Here is a 19,330-nt window from a genome sequence, read left to right on the forward strand (position 1 = left end):
TGAGCACTCGGCTAGAAATGAGCGTGCCAATCGCATAGACGGCATATTTTGGGACCTACTAAACGGATGGTAAAAACCTAATTTGTAGAATGGAAACACTTGCACGTGTCCATAGTAAGAGAACAAATCTGGGTGCATTGGGACAGCCGCCGAGGACAAACGGCTTGGAGAGCGCGCGAACCGTTAGGTTTTTACCATCCGAACGCGGTTCCCGCGGTAAGACCCAGGGATATAATCGTCAGAAGAGGTTACAAACCATAAATAACAGCAAATAAGAAGTAGTTGAGTACAATGCACTCACAATTAAGGGAAAATCCAGTCTCTCAAACGGACTACGACGCATGTCATCCTAAGTTCCCGAGAGCATACGCCGTGTATTGCGGGTCACGGGGAGCGACAACCGCCCGACATCATTTTGCTTTACCACAAAAAAATCGGAGGGGAGCAAGTTGGAGCAAGATTTTTCTTTTCCGTCTAATAATATAGACTTCAGTCTAACACCTGGTGTAAATATCTTAGGAGCGGCAAGCGGCGGTAACTACTTTTATCCTAGCATTAGGTAAAAAATTAACGAAAAACAGTGATATTTTTAGCAATTCATAAAGTTAATAAATAACAATTGACTAAAACAAAAGTTCGGTCTTAATTAACTAAAAGAGTGGTACAATCAATAAATATTCTCAAAAATTCCGAATTATTAACGGTATTCCATTGCATGGGGAACAAACGTTGAACTTTTACGTATAAATCGCGCACTCATAATTTCATAGATTTTTATTGATTTTTGGCAGGCTATAAAAATTAAACAAAAAATTTTGACAAAAAATTAAATTCAGTTTTACATGCCCAGGACCTTCTAAAATGATAATCTACCATTCCCGGTTCGAAATGAAAAAGTCGATATTTTGATTTTTGGCCAGCTTTTTTCGATTTCAGCCCACTGTGCGACGTCCGATCTTTGTGCCGCCAATAATATTAAGATGAAGGCCTATGGATTGATGACTTCATAAATACATGCACTTTTGTATTTTGTACAATAAATGAGCGAATGAATAATACATTTTATGCGAAAACAAAGGGCAAAGGTTCGTGGGACACCATCTGTTGACTGGGATTTGACTTGACTTATGCTTTATTTAACCTGGCCCGGGTGAGGCCACAAACACTCTTCCCCCCTCTTCCCCCGGGCCATGGCTCTTTTACAGAGTTTTTAAGAAGAATTCCGATAAAGAAGTCGTATAATAAAGGCATATAAAAATGATTCTTTGGCTGGTTGCTTCTTAGAGTCAAGTCTCCAACTGACGCTCCAAGAGTGGTTGGCGGTCACCTGGGTCTAAAATCGTTAAATAAATAGAGATGAATTAGTAAAAGGAAACTGGCACTGCGTAGAGGTAGACGTGATGAAGCCAGGCTTCGTCAATAGTGTGGCGGGAAAGCTGTCGGACGAAAAAGTGAAATGGAGTATCAGAAACAGAGTATCTCAAGCATCCGGCAAGTTACGGAACAAGGATATTTTCCGTGTATAGACGATGGAAGTATTCACAGCTATTACTTCCCTATTTCTACATTTAAGGGACTATAAGGGACTATATCCTGGAGCAAGATTTAGAAGAAAATCAGACTAATATCTTAATTCGCCGGCCACGGTGGCGGCGGGGTAAAGTCCTCACCTGCCAAACCGAAGGTCGCGGGTTCGAATCCCGCCTGGGTAAGTTACCCTTATCCAGGTCATGGATGTTTGTGATTGTTAAATGTTATCCACCCTGATATAAAGGCCGAACAGTGCTGTTTTCAGTGGCGTGTAAAATAAATAAATAAATAATATTCGAATACCTAATAATCAATCAAGTTTAAGAACAAGTAAGATTTATTTTCAACTCATTCGGCTACCTGAACAGAATGTATTTTACAGAATATGTATGGCTTCCATGCATGTAACTGTAAAGACTATTTTTAGGCTACATTATACCTATTTGAGTGTGAGCTGAGGCTGAGCCCTTAATCAGCTCTTCAGGTTCATTTTTTTTATATGCCCTATGTTAACTGAATCTCGTTTAGACTGTATGGTTTCTAATTACTACTATGTTATTTCTAAACCCTTTTTTCTTGCATATTATTTTTAATGGATGCTGTCTATCCTCATTTTGGAATTCTATGAAATTTATATACGGGGGAACACGGGGCGGAACGAGGTGGCTGGTCGGAACGGGGTAAGCGATTCTTTTAAACGCGAAAAAGGTGCTGCGCAAGCGGCAATAACTATATTTTAGCCCAGGTTGGTGTTGCTTATATGTTAAACAACAACAATTTGGACTGGTTATATTTACTCCTGCTTTATTTCGCACTTAAAATCGCTTACCCCGTTCCGCACCGGGTTCCCCCCCTCGGTTTTACCAAATATATGAACATATTTTTCATGAATGATATCAAAAGTATTTATTTCCACTCGCAGGATATATCATTTCTACTGAAAAAGAGGAAAGATATTTGGACGGCCTATTGTAAATGCAGTTGTACAGTTCCCAGAACTAATCGCAAAAAACTGAGTAGTACATGTTTTGTTTTTTGGTAATTGCACGGTGTGTATTGCTGTACCTTACTGTTTCTTTAGAGGATTGAGAAAACTTTCAATTTGATGTTCTGAATCAACTTCTTTAATGAAAATCTAAATTTTTACATACTTGTGGTAATTAAGAATGTAAATTTTATAGTCTCCTTTGATGAAGTGAAATTTGATCTTCACTTATGTATTCAAACCTTGTTTTCCATTGTCGGCAATACATATTCGAATGAACTTTATTATCTGAGATGTTTTCATTACACCTCCAGTGGACGTATATCGTTTAAGGTTTCTTTAATAAACAAGAATTTCTTACTAGTACATGTTGAAGCATATTTAATCATTTTATGCGCACTGAATTACGTACGACAGATGTTCACGTATAAAATTTCATAAAATCAATGCTGGCACTGTGAGAATTGCGGGTACTTTTGTTAATAAACATTCTGAGGAATCTTAAGTTGTATTTTCATCAATTTGCTCTGAGCAACGAGAGATAATTACCAGATAGGAGGGATAATCAGCTGGTTCTTCTCTGGCTTTGAAAGTCATGCAACATTGAAAGTGCCTTTCCTTAGAATTGCCTTTTATCCATTCATGAAGCCCATGGTTAGTTGACGATGGCATTCTATTAATGGCGTATTATTGATAAAAGATAGTACCTATCATTTGTATAAGATTAATTATTATTGCACTGGATTGGTGGTTGAAATTCATAGTCTATGATTGTGTATACATTTTTTTCAAACCATGTAATCTTCCTCTGTGTTATTGCTAACTGCTGTCAAATTTATTTACGTATAAAAACAGAGCCTTTGCACGCAGGTGATCCTCTGTAAAGGACACAAACGAAAACAAACATGTATTCCTATAGGCTGCTTCAGTTGCGCATAATTGGGGAAACTAGTTCTTCTTATAGCTGAATTGATATTAAATCTATTTTGCTATCAGGTTCATATATAATAAAGAAAAACGTATATAAAATAAATAGCAAAATAGACACGTACTTCCCTAGTGCTGTAAGTAAAAGTAGCATGTCTTTTACCTGATCGGGAACGATATTCACAACAGAGAATTCAAACGCCGCCATTAATTTGGCCCGAACCACGTGACTCCAAGAGCGAAAGGGGGGCGGTATGTTGGTTACGCGCTCCGGTCGTAAGGGGCTAGGGGAAAGCGCCATCTACCGTATAAAAGATCTATGGAACAAACAGGGATCGGGAAGTTTCCGAAAATTCTCCCAGCCTACGAGACGAGAAGCTAAACCTCTAACCACTCCGAATGGGAAAACGGATTTTGATGGCGACAACAGCTGTGAAAACTGCATCAAATAGGGAATAGGGGGTGGTAATGATAGCGCTATTAATTATTTTCCACTCCATTACGTCACATGATAAGAGAGACCTACTCCCAACTTACCAGTAGAATGGTTGTCGACTTTTTAAAAGAAGGCAAGATATATTGAGAGCAATAGGAATAGCGTTTGCGTAGTGGAGCTGAGCGAGTTTGCAATGATTCTAATTGACGCACAGCCACTTTCCCTGATGGATAAAGCGGGTTGCTGATGCCTAAAGATTGAAATTGGCGCGAAAGATTACGTAAAATGGCTTCATGGCCTATTTAGATATCGGATTTTAAGATAACGGAAAGAGTATAGAGGGAAAATATCTTGGAACGCATTATGGTCTGCAAAGAAATACGATAATGGATAAGGCGTATCAAGAGGTCTTAAGCGGTACAAAGTGATTCAATTGAGATTAAGAGGCCATATTACTCATATAAATGTATATATGAGTAATATGCCCTCTTAATATTACTCATATTTATTTTCCGTAGGTTTTCTGCACCAGGAATCAACCGCGGCCACTAAAGCACAACCAATCCCCGTCAACCGTTTTTCCTCCCTCCATCTTTACCCTCTCCTTTGCACCCTTCCTTCTACCCTCACTTTTCTTCCTCTTCTCACTTGAGAAAAATGGGCAGCGTCCCATCGAAAATTCGAAAGAAATAACCATTTCCCGTAAGTTCTCTCCTTTTATTTTTATCTTTCACGAGTTCACCTTCGGCACCGTAGATAGCGGGTTGAAACGTTTGCTAGTTTTCGTGAGTGTCTCTTTTCCATTCTATCCATTCCATACACCAAATTGAGGATTAGAATTGAGCAGAGACTCGTCCGAGAATGGATAGACGGAGAATGGATAGAAAGTGGGACACCAAAAGAGTTGGGAATTTCGATATATTCTAAAGATTCGGTTCATATGATATGTTCCATGGCAATGATTTGGTTCTTCAAATCGTGAACAATGAACGAAATCATAGAAATTCACGACTCATTAGATTGAACCAAATCCACGAATGTTAGAGGATCCAATTGATTTTCATTTCGTCGTAGATAAGACGCAAGGAAATCACTGCATTCTATTGTAAGCAGTGTCGATCATACCCCAAACTTAAAATAAGTTCACGGTGATAATAATTGATTCCTACCGTAAACAAACCTGTATTTCGAACATCGAACCCGCCTTACAGTGATGGCTAACAATGATAAACCTCTAGTGCCCATGACACATGGACGTCTAGTAATGGGGTGCTCTAATAAAATTAAAAAGGTAATTATTTTACATATTTTAGATGAGTAAGTTAAATTTATTAACGTGTGCGAAATATGACTTCATAATTCTCAATACTCTTGTTGCTAGAGAGCTTCAAAGTTCGCAAAAATTGCTAAATTCTTTTGCGCTACAAGAACGCCCTGTGACGTCAGAATGCGAGTAAGCAGACTCGCTCCATGGTAATAACAAAACATTAACGACGATAACAAACATCTACGATGATACTGATTCATAACTTGAAGGGTGTTTGAAAACAGTTTTGAATAGTTTAATAGTTTTACGGTGCGTGTATTGCTCAATGGTTGACTCCCACTTCGAAAAGACGCATTCTGGGAACATTCTGAAGGTAGATTAATTTAGTAATTTTCTTATACTGTCGAAATCGCCGTAGATAAGGATGAGGAAAAAGTAATAAGCGCTATTTGTCAAGACTGTGCTGTATCTTCCAGCATTCATACATTTTTTAAACCTGCCAATTATTCAGGATAAATATTTCACATGACTGATGGTGAAATTAACATAAAAAAATAAATTGTACAGAGAGATACATAGGTTTTTATAAAACTGGGACAAATAGTCTACTCTCTACTGGAACCACGTAAACGAATTGTTTACTGGACTCTGACGTCACGATCAGCCAACATGGCGATGGGTCGTTTGGAGCGCAAGATTAACATACAATTTTCCAATTGGAATTTTACGAATAATACGCAGGTCCGAGAAGAACTGCTTTCACTGTAATTTTCAGCGCGAAGGATATTTTTTTATCGCATAATCATCCATTTTCAGTGGATTTCCCCATTGAGCTCTTATGTCAATGGATGACGAAAATCGGCGCCAACCAATGGGAAGAGGCCACTACTATGGTAAAAGTATAAATACAGGCAACGAGTATCGTTATTTGATGACGATGAATTGTGTCGGATCTCGAAAAGCTGGAGAAAACACACCGGGAAATGACTCAATCACGAAAAATTAATGCAGGTAATTATGCAAGGAGGGATTTTTGAAAAAAGACAGAGAAAACGGTCAAGAATTCCATGCAAAGAAGTATTGGCGATGGAAATGGGATGCATCCCTTACGATGACATGTAGAGATATGCTGGAGATAGAGTTTGTTGGAAGATTAGGTGAAGATTGAAAACTCCTTATTTCGACTTCTTTGCCTACCATTAGTAATCGCTGACTCCATCGAATTAAATAGCAGACTTAATGATATTAATTTGTTGCATTTGAATAATGCAAAATATGCGACGAAAATAAGGAATCCCATCCCGAAAAAAACCGGAAAAACTCCATTCCGTTTAGTCCGAATGTTTGCCACTATCGAAAGGATTATGCTTAACTGAAGTGTCCATGATACGTTTATATTTTATCACCATGTACACTCGCTGAATGCGGGACAAAATCCAGTCAGTTCTCCATGATAACTAGTAGAGCAATTTAGTAGTTGCGTCCAAAATATTTTATGTAGTCTCACACTGGGTGCCAAAGACATGAAGACAACCCTCTTCATTCAAGAATAAAATTATATTTATGTACTCGAAACTGTCCGAAACCAAATCCGCTATCCTGGAATACATGACCTTAGTCAGGGGCGTCAGAAGTAGTAGTAAATGCTAGTTTGATAGGCACTGGAATTAGTTCCTTCTTTTCCTGCAACTGCATGTAACCGAAAATACTATCTTGCTTTGAAATATTTTTGGCGTTTGGAATGGTGAAGCTTGTAATAATGGCGAAAAGCATCCCGGGAAAATAAGTTTGAAAACCCAGTTAACACCCTGCAGTTTTATCATTGTCGGAAGTAAGGTCATCCCTGCTCTATGAAGCCTTAGGCATTTGTCCTGCTCACCTTATCTCCTTATTTTTCCTTTTTAATCTCGGTAAACTAGGATCATTCCAGCCTTTCGATAAGCATCCATATCTCCGTTGCCTGGATATCGATAATCACTATGGTATTGTGTGCCAAGCTTGGTTGGACAATTGTTCGCTCCACGATCGTTCGCTCTTACACTTGGATACTTGAAAATTTTCCTCCACAATTTTGTTGCCAAATTTACCGATACCATTCAAGAAAATGCCCGTCACACTAGCCAGCCAAGTATCTGAATGGCCAACCCACAAGTACACGTAAAGCGAGAAATTTTCCAGAGGAAAAATTAATCTCCTTGACCTTGACCCGAATATCGTGATTTTTTATACGTTTTCTCAGTTAACCGTTTTTAACCCAGAGCAGCCTGTTGGAGAAATTAAATTTCAATACTTTTAAAATATGAGAATTTTCTACTCAATCATAAATATTGTGGAAGCTACATATTTCGCCATTAAACATAACAGCATTAAGGGACACGTAGTTTAAATATTTCCTGAATAGAGCTGAAATTATATAAATTGTCGATGTTGCTTACAAGCAAGATTGGGTTATAATGGAGGATATATATACAAATGAGCAGATTATTATCCTAATTAGTGATGAAATTCAAATTTCAGGGGTACACTTTGAAAAAAGGACCAAAACAACCAAATAAGCCACAGGACCGCGGTAGACAGGGCAGAGGTGGATAAAAATGAAATGACGGCGAAGGAAGGGAAATACCTTCATCCCCTCTTCTGTTATTTCTGTAACTAAATCCTTTGCCCGCCTAGATAAACCAATAATTGCCGCATGCGATATATCCATAGTCATCGATTCCTACAGTGTTCAAAGTTGATTTGCTGCAACTTCACTAACAGGTGGAGTGAATATGAATCATCTGTAGCGGAATATGTAATTTTTTAAAACTCTTCATTAGGGATTGATTTGATAATCAATTTAAGTACCCATGAATGAATACGTATATGTACACATTTTTATGACAATGATTGCTATTTTCTCGTTATTGTGCGCTATTATGATATTTTTGAAACAATGAGGACTTTTATTTACATAGAATTTCCTTAATACTTAGATATTTTTGTTTTTCTGTGCTGGCATACACATCAAATGGCAACCGTACCAGAACAGTGCACTTCTCCGCTGCCTAATTTCATTCCATTGTAGCAGAAGCTTCCGTTTTCTCAAATCTGCGGACTCCTAATTGCTGGTCAATGAATTCCCTATTGCTATAAAAATTATGCTAACCCCACCTCGGTGAATGTGCTTAATTTTTACAACATACTTATCCTGTAGTTCGTCTTGTCCTTCTCTTACACTGGGAAGGCTACACTGGCCCCTAAACACTTTATTGGAACAGCATACTTAAAATGGATGCGATTGAGGCCCGGACGAAAATCCTTTGATTTTGTGTTGGCTCTACTTTAGCTGTCTTTTGATTAGCTGTTCGAAAATAGGATGGTTTCCTATTATTTTTTTATTGCCTAATCGAAAGATTATTACTCCTGGAGTACGCACTTCACGCTTTCAGATTTTTAAATGACGATATCAATTTTTCGCGATTAATTGAAAAGGGAAAATTTTCAAGCGCGCGAAAACGCGACGGCTACGAATGAATGCTGGGAAAAGCTCGTGTGACGTCATTCTAGATCCTTCTTTCACCATGTGAGGTGACCTTTGGGCGAGGATATTGTGCGCCGCCACGATGCTGACTGCTAGCAGGTAGCAGAGTATCTTGCTAAGAGGTAGCGCTTGCCTTAAATAAGGATTATTAATACACTATCAAACGAAGAAAACTTTCCGACCATAGGCAATTTAAATAGGTCATTATTAAGATGTATTTCCCTGAAATCTATGCCTCATGTTTGCATTGGTTATCTCTGACGTAAAGACGATGTAAAACTCTTATGTACTCGTATAGAATCCAGGTCCCTATGACGTCACGTGGAGTGGCATCGCATTGGCGCCAATTTGGCCTTCTTCAAATGCAGTTAAAATTGACCATTGCCATTCGTCTAAACTGGGATTTCTAAAACCAAATACTTTTTATATTATGAATATACTAATGGTGGGTAACGAATCGCAATCAATGCCTTTAGTTTTCTTTGATGTAGGAAACTACCCTATTTAAGGTTGTTAGAGCGCTTCGATAAGAGTGACAAGACTTTGATGAAACTTTGGTCACATATTCATTGAAAGACGCACTTCAAATGATTCAAAGAAGAAAATGATTGCCATGTGCCGTTTTTTATATTTGACGGTAAAATTAGGAATATTTAAGATAGGCTCTTATGGATAAATACGGGTTTTTCGAGCTGGCGAAGCTGTTTGTAACAAGTTGTTGAGACGGCACTTTTTAGAAGCAAAATTTGATAAAAATCTAAAAATTTACTGGAAAGTGTAAGACCATGATGAAATGAGGTCAATAGAAGCCAAGGGGGATTAGTGCAATTTTGATAATTTCGAGGATAAGTGCAGATAATTAATTGTTTGTGGGGTGCTCCACACTATTGCAGCAAAGGGATACATGTGAATCACTGCTAAGCATATCCATATAGATTCAGTCATTTACATGTATCTCTTTGTTACAGCAATATTGTGTACCCAATCAGCCATTATCTATACTTATCTCCAAAAATAAAATAATTGTACTAATCCCTCTTGGCTTCTAATTTCCTCAATTAAGAAAGATATTTGCGAAAAACTGCCTGAAACTGGCAAGGCGGCTGGAAATACCCTATACCAACATTGCAAATCGAAAATCCTTACACCAAATTTGCCTAAATTACGCAAATATATTAAGTTTCCCGGCTTTTACATGTGTCTTACTTATCTTTTGTTTATAAATAAATATATTAATTAGGTTTTACCACTTACATTGTGAATATTTACTCAAAAGTGTCGTCAACAGTTCAGTGAGCAAAGGCTGGAAGGAGTGCTGAAACTAGTCAAGTTGACTACTGTAAATACGTTATAAAAATCTATTTTTGACGTTTGCATTGTGCTGAGGTACAAAATAGCACTCAAATTTCATTTCGAATTATGTTTTTTTTTGTTAATTTTTTCCGTTTGACTGAGAGACATGAGCACTGTGAAAAATTTACTCGCTTGTGGCTCAGTCAAGAGTAATTAACCCATGCCATCACCTATCCATATTCATATCGTTCAACCTTTGGATGAAATGACTGCGTTATGATTCATTATATGGAACTTACCATCGAACGCCTGTTGGCTTAGTCTTAATTGAGCATGCCCATAAAAACCTCCAACTATAACCGCGGAGAGAAATATTTGAGACTGTGCTTTGATAACGACCAATTTTTTAAATGAGTCATGTATTTTTCCTCGGCAACCACACATCTGATACCTTCCCGCTAAAAAAATTATCTCTCTTATTTAATTTTTTCTGTAATTTCTTGAATAATAATAATAATAATGGGGAAGACGCAGAAGGGTCCGGATTGAATCCCCGGTGTAACCTTTGAATAAGTCTGTTAAATATCCTCGCTAAGAGAAACGGTTTAATGAAAGGAAATTGCCCTTCACTGTGTAAAATTTACTCGCTTGTGACTCAGTCAAGAATAATCTATCATCACTTATCGATATGCCATCACTGCCATCACTTATCGATATGCATATCAACCTTTGAATGAAATCTCAGCGCTATGATGAATTATATGGAAATTACAATTGAACGCTTAGTCTAAATAGAGGTCAACCATAACATACCCATAATAACCTCCAACTAGAACCGCTAAGAGAAATACATGAGAATGAAGAATCTGTATTTAGCGGTAGAAATATGAAAGAGGAAATTTAATTAATCATAAACTCAGATATTTTTCTTAGAAGGGAGCTGTTAATCTCGGCTAACACGAGCCAACCAGGAAAGGCGTTGTTGCATGAAAGATTTCCTCAATTGATGGAATATTATTATCCGAATCTTTAGATCCCTATCGGAGGTCACATTGAAGACAAAAACTTGAGATAAAGTAATGCTCGGAAAAGCTTGCAGAGGAAGGAGGGGGGTGGGTGACGAGATATGGAAGATAAAGCGTTATTTATCCCTGGCTTGTGAGACCAACAGCCTTAGTCTGTGTGCTTTGCTGGGCTGGAAATTATCTCAGTGCACCTGCTTCGGATCTGCCTTGTATCCCAGAGGCTTCAAGAGTTGTCGAGGTTCCAAAGTGACCTCACATATTTCCAAGGTACGTCTGTGCGGTTGGATGAGATATTTCAAGACTGAATTAACGCAGAGTTTCTCGAATCTTAGGGTGCTTCGTTTGTGGCCATCTCTGGCGTTACAAAGATCATCAAGAGGACTAGCAGTGCTTGCCTGGGTGTTGCGCACCCAGTTTGACCCTGCTGGGCTATCGGATGTTACCTTGTAGTTTGTCGTGGCCCATTTATGAGAATCATTGCTCAGTCGCGAGAATCATGGTCAAATTGCGAGAAATGGTCGCAGGGGGTTATTAGTGAATTGGAATTAATTTTGGCATGCCTGTGCCTGGATCTCCTTTGCTGGAGTTTTGAAAAGGAGAACCACAGCAGTGGAGAGGCAAGAAATAACTGTGGCTTGCCACTGTTTGTTTCCCGTTTTGTGGGAAGGCCGTTTTTGGTCCGTTTATGCAAGTTTCGGCCTCGCATCGTATCATCCTGTAATTCCTTTTTGCAATCTAAGGATCCCGGGATTAAATACCATCCTTCTGAAGGTGAAGCCTTCGGTATTCACACATCTGAGTCTTAGTCTGGGGTGAACTCGATAGCCCCACATAGTTCCGCCTCCGCCTTTCCTTCATTTGAAGGATAAATATTCAGAAATAGTAAAAGTCTCAAATTGTTCCATGAAATTCAAATCCAAAAGTCTTTACCAAAGGGTGAGTAACAGAGACAGAACCTTCAATGGAAATCTGAGGCTTTTCTCATCATTCCTATCCTATGTCTCTGCCACTTTCCGAATCCAAAACGAGTTGTATTTAAGTGCATAATTCTTGTTCCTAACATATTAAAAAAATATGTAATACACATTAGACAGTCCACCAGATGGCACAAATATCGTGGTATGTGATTTTAACCTCAATAGCATTCAGCGAAATGGGTGATTGCTTGCATTAGACCCATCTTAGTGTATCAAGACGATCCGCGAACGAAAGAGGGGCAAAATTCAGCTGTGGATGGAATTTAAAAAATACACGCGAAAAAAATCCAATGGTGAATGAATTCAGAAATCACTACCGCCGCTATGATCCCTCAATTTTGAATCCCGGAAAAATTCCAGGATGTATTCATTCTCTCCAAATATCAAAGCATGATGGCTTCGCATTCTGATTGCCGCCATAAATCTTTTATCACTTTTCTGGCCAATGGCAGCGAATTGACACTTGATATCCACAGCAAGGATGCACATCTCTTATAAAATACCTTTATCAAAATGAATAAAACTGGAAGCGCTCGCGAGCGGTAAATTAATTTTACGATGCATTGTATCTACTTAAAAAGGCAGGAGAAAAACATGCCATAAAATTACACACTCAATGGACCGTGAACAAATTACACAAGGTGGAACAAACCCGAAGGTTGGTTTTGATTGGTGAGAATAGAGCTCACTTCGAATTAAGACTCAGGTGTGTAAATTCCGAGGGCTTCACCCAAGATTTGATTCCTGGATCCTCTAATGACAAAAGGGAGTAACATGGTAATACGACGAAGTGCCGAAATATAATCCTAAGATTCTATGCAACTATCTCAAGTGATGAAATTTCGTTTTTTACCCAACATACTCGCAATCTTCATCAGGCCAACTTGCCTCAAGGTATGTCCTACACGGTTTTTCCGTCTACTTGTCAAGTTTCTTACGAGGCTTCTCTTTTCTCCTAATATTCTTGCAGGGGGGGTTAACAATGGCTTGAAATTTTATACTGTTAGCGAAATGTTTTTTTATGCAATGAGAGGACGTTACCACGAAAGTGAAGGCGTACGGATACTTAATCATTCCAGTCAATTATGTCCTTTTTAATGCTACGTCATTTTTACGTCACGCAGGATGCTTGATAATTCGGACACAGTTCGAGGCTGATTCTTATGAGGACATAGAGATTCTCAAATTGCGAAAATTCCTCATGAAAAACTGTTTCCGTGTAGGCAGTAAAAAAATAAAGGCATAAAAAATAATCTTGAATTTGTATAACGTTTAGTCAATAGGCTTTATTATATTTTATAAAAAAATATGAGAAGATAGCTTACATAAAGCCATATAATATAGTTAATAATAGTTGATTTCCCCGTGGAATTCGGGTCACTCAGCTGCGAGCGCCGCGAGTGTCGACTCGTGTAAACCCATTTAAACGCGCGGTGGGTGACAGAAAATTGACAAAGACAGGCTAGAGAACTCTCAACCGTAGCATTCGTGGGTAAATCAGTATTTTTGTGCACGGAGAGAAAACATTCTCATCGGCATAGGCATTGTGGAGCGAAGTTTGAACTCCCATACTTGTCTACTAACGGAAGGGCTGTCATAAATTCAATGATGGAACTAACGCGTACTAATTTTTAAATTTTATCGTTTTAACCTACCCTCATGTCCATCACAAAAACCGCTCATATTTCATTATAAACATTATTGGAATCGTACTTGTGACTATGTGTAACCAAAATTAAGGATAAAGTTTGCGGAGAAAAACAGAGGGAATTGCTTTGTTCATGACGCGCCTCGCTTTGCTACATAGGTACATGAACAAGCATTATGCATTCTAAGAAGGCATTGGTTTCTTAATCGCTGTTGGTCATTGCGCTTCAACTTATTTTTCCATATGGGATATCTGGAAAATTTCCACCGGAAAAATATTTTTTTTTCCGTATCAATGGAGGAGAATGTTTGCTCCCTCAAGCCGTGAGTTTTGAAATCTTTTAATCTCTCAAGATTATCTTTTCTAGAGGTTTCAAAGTCTATCTCGAAATGGCATGTATGCATGTGAGATAAAACTTCGCCGCTAAAAACCAAAGAGATTTTTAATCTAAAATTGTTCGATTACCGATAGATCTGAGAGAATCAGGCGGTTAGCCTTCGCATGTCACGGTAATTTTATCTCATAATGGCATCAGGTGATGATCAAACAATGGACGCAATCGGCCAATCATGTGTTACACGAGACTGTTCAAAGAAACGAAGGAAATGAATTCTTTCATGAAAACTTCAATTTCTTTATATAATTTTTCGTAATCGTCTGGAGGCCGACACATGTCTTACATGCTGTATTTCCCATGAATACCACTAGAAAAATTCGCCATTTGACGATTATATCAATTTCTGTCGAAGGTTAAGAAGAATGCTCATGCTTAAGAAAATGCGTTATTTTCATAATCGACTGATCATAGGTTTCGTCAAACCTTCATAAATATTAAACTTCGGCTCAACGAAGAATTAAATTTAGAGATAGTAGCACATTGATTTTTGTTACTATATTCAAATCACGTTGCTTATATCAAAATGGTTCTACTGTTTGATTAGAGAGAGATGATGACTTTAAAATATAAGTTCGACAGACTCGGGCTCGATGTAATGGAAGGTATCTTTTACCTTGTCTTAAAAATTATTTAACAAACGCTCAGCATTTGAATTTATATTGTATTCATGCTTGATTACAATGTTTTGCAACCGATAGAAATTCTTTGAGTTGAAAAGCGTTATGTGGCATATTAATAGTGTTGAGTAGTGAGCAGTTTTTCTATTAAAAACTTTACCGATTCAATTGTTGCGCATTCCATGTACTCTAATTGTTTAAGAAATCGTCGCAGGTGATATTTTGTGGTAGTTGTTGATCTTCGCAATAAAAAAATGCTGTAAACTTGTTTTACTCCACTGTGGTCAACTTATTTCAATACTAATCTTCTTTAATCCTCTAAATCAACCAGATTTCGGTAGTTCTGTGCCATTTACTAGGGTCTATATGTGGTAGTGGCTGGGTATATAATGTTGGAATGGGTGGTTGAAGAAAGAATGAGAGGTAAAGAGGGGTGGGGAGGGGTAAAAATGCGTGTGGAAGGTGACTCGTTAAGAAGTTACACGCGAGTAGCTAGTGTAACCAGGGTGATGGGATCAGTTGGAGGAACGAAGGCTGTGAGACAGGTAGCAGTGACTTTCAGTGTGTTATTCTGCATCTTCGAATTTCGGAACGATACGGATGACGTCACAGATTTAACCAATTGCGGCCATTATTAGGAAGTTCAATTAGTGCCCGCCTGCGGCGTGCGAGAGACCGCTCACGCAGAGTCCTCTAGATTGCTCTCTCAACACTACTCTCGTAGTTATTATATGGCAATATAGAGGACTCTGCGCTCACGTACATGACTCACTTCCAAGAGAACGTGTCATCGTAGTTGACTCCAGCAAAGAATCACTCATTGAACGATTCATTTGAAGATCCAGCATCTTTCCGAAATGTGATCATTTTCATTTAGGTACAGAGAACAATCCAATTAGGACATATGAGTGTGTGGAGAAAATCACACGATCGAAGTATAAAATATTATTGCCATTAATAGCAGTGCGTTAGTGGATAGCGCTACTCGGGATTAACCGCTCCGCTAAGGTGTTCGCTAACTCGAAGGGACGCCATTTTCAACAGCGAAATTCCCCTATGAACGCGGACTTATGTTAGCGGTGATCCCTGATTGGTAGCTATGGTACTTATAGCGCGTATCATGCGTACCACACCTCCACCTGGAACTGTTTTCAAACATGCGTGGTGTTATGTCGTTCCCTTGGCAACAGCACGGCGTTCACCGGAATACATCACCGCTTCATCAGTGCTGCTCGCTTAGCTAGCTCATCGCTAGCCTGGGTGAACGCACCCAATTTCAAACGATTTCGTATATCTGTAATAATCTTTTCTAATTTCTAATCAATGCAAATGCAATGGAGTGTACGATATTTTTAGTGATCCCACGATTATTAAACTTTTTAACGACCATAACAAAGGATTTATTTTATAACAAAGCTAAGAAAGAGACGTCAAACAACATAAACAATACTGACAGTCGTCGAAGGAACATTAACCCAAAAACTCTAAAATTTCACCATTTTTATGAATGTTTATTTTCCAAAATTCACCGTAAATCTCGTGGTAAACGAAATTTAAATGCAAGAATAAAAATGTGTATTTATTTTTATTTTCAATGGCACCTATTTCAACTATATGTGACCCTTATCACTAATTTAAATATGCAAAAGAAAAAAATCTCTGCAGGCATTAACAACGATATTTACATGCATTTCTTATGGAAATTATTCATGCTCCATTCCAGGGCCTCTTGGGCCCTCCGGAATAATGACAAATAGTTAACGTCCTATTCTCAGACCTACTGAATGTACACATAAAATTTCGTAGGAATCGGTCGAGCCGTTTCGGAGAAAATTGTTGCAAAAACTGCGATGCGAAAATTTTATACATTAGAAGATTATAAAATAGCTTAAATTTTCCATGCCCCTAATTTTTTTTAACGGAAATATTCGTTACAACTTTAATTTGTTTCCGTCTCTTCGGTCAGAAACTTTTGGGATATGTTTCCGCGTCACCGTTTGGGTGACTCGAACGTTTCCCATCTGATGCAGGACGTAATTTCAAGGCAATCTGGCATGGGAGGGCTTTTTCTCTTGATATTTATATGCTTTCTGCGTCAAATGTTTAAGTAAGGAAGGGGGAAGGCGGGTCGGAAGATGACTTGAATGCTGTATCTCCGGATTACTGGTTGCCAAGCGCGGCTTGCCATGTCAACGCCGGTATTTCTATTTCCAATTGCATCTATCCTTAGAGCTGTGGTATTCATGAATAAATCTTTCAAAATGAGCGATCCATCGGAATGAATCGTTTGTATTGAATCAAGATCCTGTGATGAAATCTTTCAAAATGTACGTTGAATCCAAATCTAGTTGAGTTAGCTGTGTTGCTGGAGAATCAGTCGAACATAGTTTGGCATATGATTGGCGTTGGTTGTTATAATATGTTGTGATTTCCTTGGCTGCTAATTGGAATGATGAATTCGAAATCACTAAAATCCTCTACGAACGCGCCATGGATTCGCGGTTCAATCCAAAGATTCGTGAATTTCTATTATTTCATTCATCATGAACAAACAATTTGATGAATCAAATATTGCCATGGATTGAATCTTGTGGTCCGAATCATCAAAATAGACCGAAAGTCCCACCTCTCCTTGTCTCCCCCTTCAATGCCTATCGATTCTCGAACGAGTACCTGCTCAAAGCCATTCACTTAAGCAACGATTGTTATTTTCCTTACACTACAAAAAAATACATTTTTCTGAGCACTGACTTCTAATAGCACGAAGAAGCTGTATGCCAATTATATGAATCGGTAGTAAATTTAACTTCAAAATTTTCAAACTCAATTTTCAACGACCGATTTATACTCAGATCGCGCTATGTACAAGTTTAAAAGGTATCAAAAACATTAAATCCACATTTATAATTAAGACTGCGTACTAATTATACTAACAACTTAAATTAATTATTATTTTATCCGACTCATACGATTAAAATTATAATCCAGCAACATAGCCAAGAGCTGAATTATGAAAATGTGGCCAAAGGCTTATGAAAGTTTGTGAGCAATCGATATTTTATCAACTTTATCTCTGGAGTTGTATACTTAAATACGAAATGCGAAAATAAGCGCCAATGGTTTTGAAATTTTATACCGAAATATGCCGATAATTGATAGAATTTTAAAAACTGATGTGCAGAAGATTGAGAAATTATATAACGCGGCGAGTCCAGTTTGAATAATTCCTATCGTATTGACGGTCTAAATTTTATTTATTTTTTCTATCTTCCATACTTTCAGTTTTAAAGGTGGCAAGGAAGCTGGGAGAAAAATGAAGTATTCGAGCCTGTTCGTCGGAGCACTCATCTTGGCGGTAGCTCTGCCTTTATGCTGCGGGTATTACGTTGTGGATGGCCCACAAGCAGGTGAAAAATTAAATTATATCCCTAAGTAATTAGAGAAAGAAAATAGATTTAACAACCAAGTATCGATTGAATTTAGTGGTGAATGTTTACGAGCATTATTTAATAAAAATCGTAATGTGAAAGTAGCATGACCTCATACACTGGGTACACCTACGATGGGTAAAGATAGTAATCAAGAAGTAAAGTTGGAAATCTAAGGATCCATGATAAAAGAACACAAATGGTAATTTTCAATTAATTTAGTACTCAAAAACCGACCATGGTTTCAACATATTGTGTCATTTTCAAGGTGATACAACCAGTAGGTTCTCTTTCAGTATTTATACTCAGGCCAAGGTTTGAGGTGGGGGTATATTGAAATGGCGCGAGGAAAGTGGGAGGGAGAACAGTTTGGCTGAACAAATGAATGAAGGCCGATAACAGAAAACATACAACAGGTGGGGCGTGAGTGAATGTTAGGGTTTTGACGTCATGAGGATGCTTAACTTTAACAAAGGTGAGCTAGTACAAAATAAAACATCATTACAAAGTCCATCCGGGCTATTGTCAATTCCGCTTTTTTCCATAAAATCTAATTTAAGCCCTTCGTCATTACAATGTAAAACATCCATTTCAAAATTGCTAAAATGGTTATCCAGGCAAATATGCTTTGCAAAACAAGATTTTCCGTCATTATATATAAAACTTCGTCTGTATTCCCTCACTTTTGCCTTACAAACTTGCTTTCAAACCTGCCAGTCTGGCCAACATAACACATACCGCAGTCCTCACACTTTAATTTATACAATCCACCTTTGTCCATTCGATCATATCCGTCCATAGAATTGAATGAAATTCCATCCATGTTAAAAGAACACTAATAGTTATTTCCTCACTATTAATTCAAAACTCAACAACTGGCCATGATTTCAACACATTGTCATTCTCAAGGTGATACAACCAGCTCTCTTTCAGTATTTATACCCAGGCCAAGGTAGGACATATAGGATTGGTGTGAGGGAAGTGTTTTTTGTTCTTTTGCCATGGATATATCGAACTTCCACAAAATCAAGCCGCAAACGATTTTAATCGAAACCAAAGGACTTCATTAGAGCCAGAGGAAGCGCTTTAAAGGAGCATATCAAGTTCCCTCAGAGAGTGTATGACTGTAAACAGGACTCAGACAGATCATTAATCTTGGCCCCCAACAAAGCAGCTATTTCAAATATTTCAGGCAGCAAAAGCAAGCGGGTCATTCAGACTTGCTTGATCGGATCAAATCTAAAACGAATATGAGAGGAATGTTATGGTAAATATGG

At 38.1% G+C, this 19,330-nt stretch overlaps 1 protein-coding gene across 5 annotated transcripts in view; it reads left to right on the top strand.

The window, feature by feature from the left end:
* The first annotated feature begins 11,119 nt into the window (after nt 1–11,119).
* LOC124163527 (cell death abnormality protein 1-like) overlaps nt 11,120–19,330 on the top strand; it is a 51,954-nt gene continuing 43,743 nt past the window's right edge. For 4 of the 5 annotated variants that reach the window (XM_046540494.1, XM_046540496.1, XM_046540495.1 and 1 more), the window contains exons 1-2: nt 11,121–11,253; nt 17,908–18,032. In XM_046540494.1, the coding sequence (XP_046396450.1) occupies nt 17,939–18,032 (94 nt within the window). In that variant the 5' untranslated portion in view covers nt 11,121–11,253; nt 17,908–17,938. Of the gene's footprint in view, nt 11,254–17,907; nt 18,033–19,330 lie in introns of all 5 variants that reach the window. The other variant, XM_046540497.1, reaches the window with a different exon arrangement.

The sequence above is a fragment of the Ischnura elegans genome, chromosome 8 (assembly GCF_921293095.1).
Source record: "Ischnura elegans chromosome 8, ioIscEleg1.1, whole genome shotgun sequence".
Classification (NCBI taxonomy): Eukaryota; Metazoa; Arthropoda; class Insecta; order Odonata; family Coenagrionidae; genus Ischnura; species Ischnura elegans.